At 32.2% G+C, this 12,764-nt stretch overlaps 1 protein-coding gene across 2 annotated transcripts in view; it reads left to right on the forward strand.

Moving 5' to 3' along the window:
- LOC132742795 (epithelial splicing regulatory protein 1-like) overlaps window positions 1-12,764 on the forward strand; it is a 32,698-nt gene that overhangs the window by 12,856 nt on the left and 7,078 nt on the right. The window contains exons 4-12 of one of the 2 annotated variants that reach the window (XM_060731273.1): window positions 3,439-3,528; window positions 3,951-4,005; window positions 5,088-5,198; window positions 5,549-5,724; window positions 6,278-6,372; window positions 9,146-9,361; window positions 9,937-10,197; window positions 10,507-10,774; window positions 11,112-11,428. In XM_060731273.1, coding sequence (XP_060587256.1) covers window positions 3,439-3,528; window positions 3,951-4,005; window positions 5,088-5,198; window positions 5,549-5,724; window positions 6,278-6,372; window positions 9,146-9,361; window positions 9,937-10,197; window positions 10,507-10,774; window positions 11,112-11,428 — 1,589 coding nt within the window. The remainder of the gene's footprint in view (window positions 1-3,438; window positions 3,529-3,950; window positions 4,006-5,087; window positions 5,199-5,548; window positions 5,725-6,277; window positions 6,373-9,145; window positions 9,362-9,936; window positions 10,198-10,506; window positions 10,775-11,111; window positions 11,429-12,764) is intronic. The other variant, XM_060731274.1, reaches the window with a different exon arrangement.

The following is a 12,764-nucleotide window of genomic DNA, read 5'->3' on the forward strand; positions in this document are numbered from 1 at the left end:
GGCAAATCATATCTGCTTATGAAGCAAGAAAAAAAATGAAATTTCTTAGTATGTAAAGAGATGCGTCAAATTTAAGGATTTAATGTGAAATAGTATTTCCATTCTTTAACATGTATAGAAGAATGGGAGAAAATATTAAATTAAATTTTGTCGGAAGGACAATCAATAAACATTAATTGTTCGTTTCAATTATACATGAAGATTGATAACTACATGTATTTAACAAAGTCAGCGTGCTTTCAATTCTCAATTACATCGTCTGCTTCAGAATTTCAGAATTAATACGAACACAACGACCGACATGTTGCTTTCATTTCTGTGTCAACAACATGGAAGGAAAGTGTCACCGAATATGCAGATGACATGTCCATTTGACCTTTGGACATTTACTGTCATTAGCAAATTAAATACGACATTTCGCACAAGTAATTTGAAACTATAGTTGACCACCGTTAGTTTTATATGTATATTAATTACAAAGACCAATGTTCCCACAGTTTCTGCTGAGACTAATAATAACACGAACGCCGCTTGAAAATGTCGTCTGCGACCCAACATGAATTGTCGTCTGCACCGCTCTGTTTTAAAATGTACACATATTATGTACCATTGAAAAGAACGCTCTGTCGGGACCCCTGCGAATCTGACTGATATGGCCACTTCATTATTGACACTTCTTTTTTAGTGATTGTCATTTTGTTATCATTATATACAATCAAACATCACAAATTGTCAATATTGGACATCTTAGATCGTAGTCTACTGATACATCAAAACAAAACGAACAACCTGACGATCTTTTTTCCTCAATACATGTATTGATAAACTACCGTGTCTTTTTTTTACAAATTCTAATTCTTTCGAGCGAGTTTGGTATCTATATTGAAACAATTAGTGGTATTCAACCCTATTATACTTTTTTGGCATTGTTAACACTTGTTCTCATTTTTTCCTTAATGCTTCAGAAAATTGCTATTGTATTCATTGTTTACTTAACTTAAAGAGGAATTTAAAAGATTTTTATCGTAGCCGAATACATCTTCACAAAATAAAAAAACTCTTTTCAGCTACGTTTTGTTTTGTGCATTCAAACAAAACGAAGACGTCCCTTCCAACTATTTACTCGTTTATGTCCCACTTGTATACAAAAAATGTATTGAAACAATATCACCGCTGTACACACATATTACATTGTTGATTTATTCTTGTTTCGTATATTTGACATGACCCCTGGCATTACACCGTACGTATATGGGCGATTTATTGTCTTATGTTGAATTATTATTTATTCATGCTCAGTCATAATGGTCTATTGTTTCAAGTTAGTCCTCTATGCATAATTGTATAAGCATAACAAGGCCTGTGTTGTGTTAATAAGGTTATATTTTTTACACCTGATCTTATGACGATATGTGTTTGTTTATAACCAGTTTATTACCAGTATCAATATATCAACACCGTACGTTAAAACAATGGGTCTTCGACTAATCTCGGAGACCGTAAAAGATCGGTTCATTCGATACCAAATAAGACTAAAGATACTAATCAACCTTTTCTTCCCATAATTATATCACAAACAAGAGCTCCTTTGCTGGTTTTTAGTAAAAGATTTGTATTGCAATAATAACCTGTAAAGAAATATATCTTTATTAAAAAAAAAGAATTTTGCATTTTCAGCAGAAAATTGTGCAATATCTTTCATGTACAAATGCAAATTACTTTTGTTTCTTGCATTTTGCATGTCTTTGCTACTTATTTGGCTTGATAAGTTCGTGAGGGAACCTGACAGTTGTGTCCGTCCAGTTTTTGTTTTGTCGTAATATTGTATAGTATGCAGACGATTTTTTTATTATATTTTTTTTCTTCATTGCATAATACCTATTTTTAAATAAGTTATTTCCGTCTAAACTTTAGTGAATACAAAGCAAAATCGTCTGTTTGTTTTACGCAAATTAAAGTTATGGCCATTTGATTTATATATATATATTAGCCAACAGGAAATGTTTTCATTTTATGAGCGGTTTTATTCTCCGTGTACTTCCGTATACACACAAATTTACAAAACATACATGCACATTAATTAATACCACCGTGTTAAGTGCGAGATCTGACGTTGTTGTGGTTTTATTTGGTTTGTTTGGTTTTTGTTTCATTGCGTAGTCACTTCGGACTGTAATTTGGCTATTTATCACTGTCGAGAACACTCGTTTGACTTCACAGACCAAAGGTGCACGTGTAATAGGTCCTTCACTACAGGTGAAACTTTCAACTGTCCAAAATATATAAATGTATTTGGCACATACCGTTTGTAACTTAATAACACCCCGCAGTAACTATTTATCACTTTGTTTAGATGCGACATCATGTACATAGACTAACAATATAGCCATATACATTCCTTAGATACTATTCTTTGTAAAATAGTTACTTTTAGGTCACGCAATTTCTTACCGGTTTTCGCGACTTATGCATTTTTTTTCATATGTGCATACTTATTGATTACCCTTGGGAAGACCAAAGCAAATAAAAATATCAGTGTCTTTCTTTTCCCTCGATTTTTTTTACCAGTGACCCAATTTTAAACACTTATTTTTTTGTAAAATCTGTATATACATATGCATATATTAGACTTATATACATTAATTTTATTTCCTTTAGAAGAATGTTAAATCATAATTGCCCTGTATAAATCAGTGAGTCAATTTTCATTTGCACGATCAAAGGTTTCAGGTTTATTTAATAGACCAAAGGTGTCTCAAAAATACGATACAAAAGAGACAAAAAATCGGAGTCCATTTTGTGTTTCTACATTTGTATGTTAAATACATAAAGGGGTAACTTTATACGATAGACATTTTTATGTCAATATGCTTAGTGCAAACATGTTATTGTATAACTATAGGCGGAATTTCTTTTATTTGACTTTTAAGATTGTATCAAAACTAACAAATATCATTCCGCGGCTTAGAAATTAACTACCGGTTAGCGTGTGTGCTATCAAACACGTTGAAATTAATAAACTATTATTTTGTTTGTCATAATTTTGGTCAAAGAAAATTTCAAATTTCACTAAAAAATATATTAATAAAAAAGATGTATTTCATTTAAGAAGTAAAGAGTCCATGGTATGTGTTAATATTTTTTATACAATGCTACTAAAGAATTCCTGATCCATTTTTGTTAAAAAACAAAGGCACCTAACAATGGGCCTTTCCATTGTGTTTTCCATTTTTGTAAAAAATAAACACGATTAACTCCGTTTTCTATTAAAGAAAGATTATGTTCTTTGTTAATTTTTTGATTAACTGAACTTTCACTGAAAGTTTTAATTTAAAAGGGACGATGTTCTATGTGCACAATAGTAAACATTCAACTGTTATTATATAAATGCTTTGGCATATATGGCGTAAATTTGGTTTCCTTGACGACATTGCTCAGATTTAGGTTTACAGGAAGACCAATCATCGGAATATGGCATCAAACAATGTCAAGAAATGGCATCTCTTATACAAAGACTCATCGTGGACGGTAAGTTATTCTAAAAATAGCATTTTCTGTCATTTAGAAGGTTTAATACAAATAAAAGTGTTTTAGCTTCATTATTCTTAATCAAATAGCACTGCCTCTCAGTTTTGGCATTTTTATTCTGTAAAATACAATGCCTTTTATTATTAGCATCATTATTCTATAAATAGCATCGTCTCATACTTTCATATTTTATTAAAGTAACCTTCTTTTTTATATCTTTATTCTAAAAATAGTAGCATTTCTTCTGTTAAAACAATGGGCACCAAAAGAAAACAGCCAAAACGCTGTTTATGATAAGAAGCTCACTATATTTTATTTATAAACAAATATACATAATTAAATTAAGAAGAGAAATATTTTGAAAACCTAAAACGGCAAAGAAGTCCGTAAATATTTATGTTGATTATTATCATTCCCTTCAGGTCACATATTCACAGAACCGGATGTTGTTAACGAACGACTGGAACCCGGTATATGGTAAGTATTGTTAAACTTAACTTAAAAAAAAATGCCGTTGACATTTAATTGGAAATATTAACGTTTGATTCAAATACTATATATCAAGAGCTAGGTTTCCTTAATACTTATAATTATGTTTGCATATTTTAACATATAAAACAAGACTTATTTTAAAACCAATTCCCTTGACAGTTTACCCTTTCCATAATAAACACATAAATTATTTGTGAATTCAGGGGCAATGAAATAACTTTAAAAAGAAGTTAAGTTTATTTTAATCATCCATCATAACATGAGAACGTAATTAATAAGTACAATGTCACTTTCAAAGTCACTTGTCAAATAAATAATAACCTTTTGAGACTTTTACAAATAGAACTTAAAATTTTGACTTCTTGAATCTGATTGGCTGCTTTGAAATGTCAATTAGCCAATGATATTGCTTCTCTCTTAGACTACTGACTTTCATAATTTAAAAAACAAGGACACGTAACTCTAATCTATCAATATCGTATTGACATATTATATTCTATGACACTCTGTCAGTGCCGTGACAACAGTTATGTTGCTAATATCGTCTGATACAGTGTCACAAACGTCTGATAAGACTAATTAAATCTTGTTTGAATTGATGAAAAATTGAGAGAGAAAAACTTTCCTGGTTAATGCATCAAGAGTCAATAAAAGTCTTTTGTACACCCATCTGTTATCGGACATTAATCAAGCTTCCTTAGAAACGAGATGATGGTAGTTGTTGTCGTCTGCTTCTGTTATAACGAACATAGGTGCAATAAACCGATACCTTTTTTTCAGTTTTGCCAAGAACTCTTAATTTATACTATGAAGATATTCTTTTCTAAAGCTTTCAATCTATGTTATCTGTTGACAAACATCAAACAAATGTTTGTTGTAAAGGAAAACCCCTATGGATACATTTACATAAACAGCTACTTTGAAAAGACTCCGTCGAGTTGCATAATTCTCATTCAAACATTTGATCTCTATAAAGTTTGTATTTATTTCAGAGCATATCTCTTTTATTTATTGTCTTGTTTTATTTTCCGTGTCTTTGACGTGTTTTTTCTTTTTCAAATTTACAGTAGTAAAACAGATATTGTTGATGATGAGGTCGTAGTACGAGCACGTGGGTTACCATGGCAATCATCGGACCAAGATATCGCGAGATTCTTTAAAGGATTAAATATTGCAAAGTGAGTCAATATGAATAGTTTTACAGTATATTCGGAAACCACGTTGACACTTTGATATATTGGTAGAAATTTGCATTTTCTCTGCTCCATGAATAATTCATGCATGCATATATATAAATTACACTTGCATAAATTGGTAATTATTAATAAAATATAATGAAAAAGACCGTCATACAGTGATTTTTAAGGCAGGCTGTTTTAATGAAGCTACAGTTTGTTCTATTTATATGAAATACTTTTTATTTTCACATATTTCCTTCTTTAAGATATCAAATCTTAACTTGATACCATATGTTTTAAGAATTTTGATGCTTTTCCGTATATCTAACAAATTGCATTAATCGTTCTAGGGGTGGTGTAGCTCTTTGTCTAAGTCCGCAGGGAAGACGAAATGGTGAAGCTCTAGTCAGATTTCAGGATCAAGAAATGAGAGATCTTGCCATAAGGAGACACAAACATCATATAGGTCAACGATACATTGAAGTCTACAAAGCAACTGGAAAGGACTTCCTAAACGTTGCTGGAGGTACAAAAAATACCTTTGAATATGCTTTCAAATTCTTACTTAAAACAAAAGGGAAAACGTGTTCAATAGAAAATTCTATATACACGCTATTTGTTTTATACAGTGACATATGTAAAGTTTGCTTTATGTAAATGATGTGTTTAATAGCCTGATATATACATGTAGCATAAAGTTAACGACATTTCATGCCATCTGCCACCAATACCACATCAAGATACATATTGTTTTATTATTCTTGTATCGATTTTGTAGCAGGAAACAGTTAATTACCTTTTACTGACAGGTCGATAAATTTGTATATATACAAAATCTGGTGTATATAATATTTTCCATGATTGGTGAATGTTTTGTATGTTTTTTCGTAAATGTATATAAAAAAAGGTTCTTGAAACCTCGGCAACAACAAAAAGAAGCAAAATTAAGAGCAACTGCTTGCATAGTGAATACACTTACATAGTGTCAATTATGTCCTGCATTAGTTTTATTAAGTTCAGTCGTTATTCCCATCAATTTATGAATTTTGTATTAATGTAAAATTACTTTATTGTTATAGGTAGTAACTCAGAGGCCCAAGCATTCTTGTCACGTGGCGGTGAAGTCATAATACGCATGCGCGGCCTGCCGTTCACAGCTACAACACAACAAGTGGTAAGTTCAAAGCAAACCCCATATAAATATATTATAACATCCTTAATTTATACATTATATTTAAGAAATGTATGTTTTAAGTTGTAAGAATAATGAAATTATGCTATAATAACGAATTAAGTTAAACCATCTGTCATCATAAACAGTCACTTCTCGAAAATGTTTGTGGCATTCAAATTACGATTATTTTAAATTATATGATAATTACATGCTATCTCCACAATTAACATTTATAAGTTCATCGGTTTAATATCACATATAAGACCTATTCATAATGTGCAGACATTTTATTACTTATTTCCTTAATATAGCATATATAAAGAATAACTTTTTTGTAGCTTTTATCCTTCCGTTTTGACCATTGTTATAAAAATGCCATATAAAAAAGTTTTTTATCCACAGGATTAAATGTGTAATACTTACTGTACTGCTATTTTAGATATTCTCGTGCGTTCAGCTAAAGGGGGGTAACAGTGTCGTAACTAGTTTGAATATTTGTCAATGGGTGTTATGTTATTCAAAATTAAAACATTTTGTAATGAACATTATGTTGACATCAAAGAGGTTTGGTTTTTACCTACCTCTGATCAAGGATCATATTTGTATCAAATATTAATTAAATTTTAAAAATCTCTAAAGGACTGAAAGAGGAACCCAGCAATGGCATTCGAGAATACAATATTAAAAATATTGAAAGTAAAAAATAACTAAAAAAAAAACCATAGCAAATACTAATTTTTCTTCAGCAAAAGGCAATATGATAAAATTTATTGTAAGAGTGTAGAAGCAAAACAACTGACAGAAATATTCTGCTAAGCGGAACTGAGTATTAGTTTAGAAAATAGGAACATATTTCTGACATTCCTGTATTGAATTTTCAGCCGAATGGAAAACACTTTATCATGGTTACATATTACGATTGATAAAAACAAACTAAATCTTACTCTTGTAAGTGAAGGTAAGTTTAGGGAAGGCTTACTATGTCTATGATATGGTACTCAGAGTGTGGTACAAGGACTTACGGTTCTAGAGTTTTGGTCGCCATATTGGATATGGTAATGAGGTGATAGAAAAAAAATCAGCCAATCATATTGCAGGAACTAAGATGGTGCAGGGCTGTCTCGTGAGTGCCTCGTGCAAGGGAATATGGCCGTCTTCAATTCAATCATCATATCTCATAAACAAATCGGGCTGGATCTTTAAATTTATTTACTATTTTCAGTAACACTGTAGGTGTCACGTGGTTATTGTACCCAGAGAGGCTTTCCCATTAGCACAGATGTTCTCCACAGTTTCCCCCTTTAATGACATTAGTAACAACTCCACCCCTGTAATTACGATTATTTTTGGTAGTGGGTGATTTGAGTACTTAAAATATTCAGGCAGTTGTTCGAAGCAGAGACACCTTATTCTAAGCTACATTTCTGCTACTCTTGTGCATGGGCGAAATAAGGTGGAGGCTGTGAATTTACAGGCCGTCAACCAGTTATTATAGTATCACTTTTCTACACAATAATCTAGATAAACATATAGAAATGTCCTCTGAAATGATAAGCAATTTTATGTTAGAGTTCATGTATTTTTTAAATCTCTTATGTTTTGGGTTTTTTTTTAAACAAAAATCTTATCAAGGTACATTTTTTGTCTGTTAAAATATGGCAAAGTGCTATTAGATAATTGTTAAGGGCTATGACAGTTAAAAAAAATCATCATTTAGAGGTATATAGTGTCATAAATATCTTTAAACTATTAAAATTAATCTGAATTTTAGCAAATCAGCACCTTTCTTAATGTATTACACTCCTTTCATTTTTTCCAAAATATTTATTTTTCTATTAGTACATCTTCACAGGTGTTTTTCGTTCAAGTTACTTCTTTGATTTTTAAAGATGGTTGACAGCCTGTCAATATGACCAGTGAGACAAATGCCTTTTTTAAAACAACATATGCACCATGTATGAACGGTGAACAATATATGTCCATTAACATTAACACAACAGTTCTTGATCAGTTAAATGGTTTTATTACTCTTTTTTTTTTTTTGAGTGGTAGACTAGTCAATATCTTAACATTTGGTACAGACTTTTTCATCTACATGTACATATATCTTTTTTTTCTGTTAATGTTTAAGTTTTGTGTTTAAATGTGTTGGTTATTTTTTTCTACACTCGAACGATTTAAGTAATTTTCCACAAGAAACATATCTCATTAATAAATATACATTTTGGTTAAAGTACAGGATAAAATTAAAGACTTTATTTGGTTTGATACCAAGATAATTCATTTCTCATTAGGTTCATATCAATTTTCGTTTTCCACCATTTCATCATATAAATGGTCATCAATCATTTTACCATTTTACTTTAGAAACATAGTTTACAGTTGAAATTACTAAATCATGTTATTATGTTACATATGATGGTACGGCTTGTGCTAGATTGCGTTGCTAGATTTGTATTATATACACACTTACCGTCTTTTTGTTTTCTTGGAGCACCGTTGTTTACTGACGAACGTGCTTGGGTTTGTTTCTAAATCATCGGTTTATTACAAACACTTCCGGAACGAGACTCAGCCACGCCACGTGGTATGGTCACGTGCTATATATAGAAAATGACGTGTGATGGGGAAGCCTCGACTAGATTTAGCCAGATACAAAAAAATCGCTTCACTGGTTTGCATGGTTGATCTACTTGTAAAAAAATATCAGCAATAGATTATTCACCTATATTTACTCCATCTAACTGCATTTGGTTATGTATTTGGCTTCCAGCTCGAGTTCTTTGCAAGGGAACCAAACGTTTGTGACGTTTTAGATGGCGAAGATGGTATATTGTTTGTGCACTATCCTGACGGACGGTCCACCGGAGATGCCTTCGTCCTAATGCCGACCGAGGAGGAGGCTGATAAAGCACTGAAAAAGCACAGGGACATTATGGGCACTCGTTATATAGAACTGTTTAAATCTACCACGGCCGAGGTTCAGCAGGTACACCCCACATCTCTACGTCACTCTATTGCTTGCTTTTTTCACTGAAAGGGTGTTGCAATAATAGTTACTTTGAAAATTCTCTCCTCAACAACAGCAAAAAAATATAAACAACAGTCACAATAATAATAAAAGAACACAATCAAAAATGGTCCTAAGTGTTTAACGCCTTAGCAAATATGCTGTTTGTGAACATCGGTGATTTTCCTCACTTTATATAGACATCCGTTATATAAAGGTGAAAAAATCACTGAACATGGCTAGAATTGAATTATTGAAACATCCTTTTGTTGATGTAAATAAAGATGTTGTACTTTGCTAGCGGGGAAGGTTTTCCACATCTTGCTACTGTTGACTGAAAGCGATGTTAAAATACGATTTTCTGTTAATGTTTTAAAACTTATTTTTTGGAAATATATTACATATAAGGAGATGCTCGTATCGAATTAATAAATAACTCAATGAATTACATTTAAATAATCAAAGTATGCATATTAATTAAGTGAAATTAATAATCTCGGTATCGTTTTGGAACCAATGAAAAGTCTGCAACACTTTACACTTCCATTTTGAAGGTTTTAAACAGAAGCATGGACCCAAGAAACCCAGAACCCCAGGAGAGCCAGGTTGCTCTTCCGCCACTTATTGCACAGTTGCCACCCCAGACTGCACTGCCATACATTCCACAGTCTCTAATTACAAGTGGGACAAAGAAAGATTGTATTCGTCTGCGCAATCTTCCAGGCGGGTCACAAGTCACAGACATTTTATCTTTTCTTGGAGAATTCTCACAGTTCATTGTGTACCAAGGTGTCCACATGGTATACAGTGCACAGGTAATCATAGTTATTAGTTAAATAAAGATTACTTTTTTCATGTATTTTGTGGTATTGTAGCATTGTGTTTATATACATGTATATATTTTGAAAATTCTATGTGTTAGTGTCCTAACAGAATGTTTTGTAATTCGAGGAAAATGTGTCTATGAATTGTTTTTTTAGGATATCTCGCTTATATTCATAAATATTTATCTTTAAATCAAATCATACTTATTAAAGATCAAAATCAAATACTATAAATTCTTTTTATACAATTTAATAAAAACTGCACGAAGGTTTAATCCTTGAGTTGTTTGATTTATCTAGGGAGAACCTTCGGGAGAAGCATTCATTCAGATGAGCTCCGAGGAGGCAGCTCAGCTTACCGGAATTAACCGACACAGACGACAAATTATTTACGCGGGAAAGAAGCGCGTCATTGAGGTCATTCAGTGCTCCGGGGAGGACATGAACCTCGTTCTGACACACGGAATTACGTCACCAACGCTGTCTCCAGTCACTCCAATTGCTCATCAGGCCGCTGTACCAACTATCACCCATTCGCCAATTATTCAACGACAGATTATTTCACCTGGTAATTTGAATTATATATCAAACATATAACACAATATATATATAAAACTTATATACAAACGGACATGAATTATTGTTATCAATTTTTATAACACTAAAGAAAAATAACTTCCGGGACAAAACATATACATATGGGACAACTGTGAGCTACACAGTTCAACATCCAATGAACTATTAGATTAACTGATCATGCTTAAGTAACACATTCTTATAGCTTTAATGTTTCTTCGTTTTCATTGATAAATGGTTTAGATTTTTAACTAATGAAAAACTGAAAATTATAGTCTTGCTTTCTGCATCTAATTTAATACTTTAAGTACTTTGATTTTATTTTCTAGGTACTACAGCATTATTGCCATCACTGCCAGGCGTATCGACGAACCACCTTGCCAATTCATTCAGCTCAGCCTTGCCTTTCACCCACATACCACAGCCAATGTATGCCTCGCCATTCCAGCAGGGGATCACACCTATAGCGGCTGCTGCACCCAGACCAGCCATGTTTCCACAGATTATCTACTGGTACCCTACACCTCCTGTTTCACCACAGACTTACTTCACTACTAACACGGGACCATCCATGGTCGTAATGCGGGGCCTCCCTTTTAATGTGTCCCTACAAGATATCCTAAATTTCTTTCAAGGATTTCCGGAGGTACGTCCTTTGCCCAGAATTAAGCCTTCATTATTAAGATGGTTATCAATTATATTGTCCGTGAGTTTCACAATAATCGGAACAGTTCGCTGATTATCCATAATAACCGAAATATATAAGAAAAGGACCGAAACCACACGAGTATGGTATTTTGTTTTATGTACAAGTCTTACTTGATAAAATGGAAAAAAATTACGCCCGAAACTCTGAAAAAGCATGCTCCAATGGGTGCTGCAATGTATTGTGTTACGTCTTTCGAAATATATGTAGCTATGTGTTGACTATCTGCAAAGTTCATTAAAAGGGTGGCGTAAGAATATCAATTCGTAAAAATTATGTTATGAGAATAAGTTACAACTTTACATAATAGATTTATATGAAAACTAACGTATTGTTTTGAGAGATAGAATAAAAACAGGGAAATATTATTACCGACCATGGACGGATCCTGCGCTAGGTATATACATGTATCTACATAGTGGGAAAATGCACTTTTATGTTAATCACTAACAATCTGAAAAGAGTATAGACTTCGTCTTGTTTGCTGTGAATAACACTGTTTATGTTCAGAGATATTTTGTACTTCTTTTTTACTATGATGCTTAAAAACATGTGCCAAATACATATTTAGAGGGCCGGGTGAGAAACGGTTGTAACTCGTATGGCATACAGAATTGCTTTGAACTAGGCCTTCGATTTTCTCTTTGACAAATTTGCAAATTTGAGGTATATCGTCATTTTCGATTGGGTCTTGTTTCCGACTAAATCAATGACTTTATACCTTAATAATCATTTACATGTACATTTTATTCAATTTAAATTTAGTAACATGATATCTCTGATCAAAACAATTAGATAGACATTCTCATACATATTCTTATGTTTCTGTTGGTCAGTCTGAACATTTTAATATGTCTGCATGTTGTTTTCTTTTATTGCACGATATTCACGTGCATATCGAGTGGTCTATTTTGGTTTAACTTAAGCTAATATTTTGCTCATTTGAAAAATATGAAAAAGTTACATACGTTTAAGTTTGAAATGTCACAGTGCCAGTATTTTTGCCGTTTGGGAAAATATACAAAATAAATTTTGTATTTCAATTTTGTTCAGACAGACTGAAATAGGAGACATGTATGAAAATGTTTGTCACTTTTGGTTCTTTCTACATGTATATTGTTCTAGTGCTAAAATAAATATAACGGTCGATTCCATCAACATTTTGCAGACGACAATAAGTAAAATGCGACATTTCTAAAAATAGAACATTGATAAACAGTTTTGTACCAAATGTGGATTGAATTAATTTCTGAATAAAGATATTTTTCAACTAGAA

This window comes from Ruditapes philippinarum, unplaced genomic scaffold, assembly GCF_026571515.1.
Source record: "Ruditapes philippinarum isolate M1 unplaced genomic scaffold, ASM2657151v2 ctg57_1_1_1_1, whole genome shotgun sequence".
Lineage (NCBI taxonomy): Eukaryota > Metazoa > Mollusca > Bivalvia > Venerida > Veneridae > Ruditapes > Ruditapes philippinarum.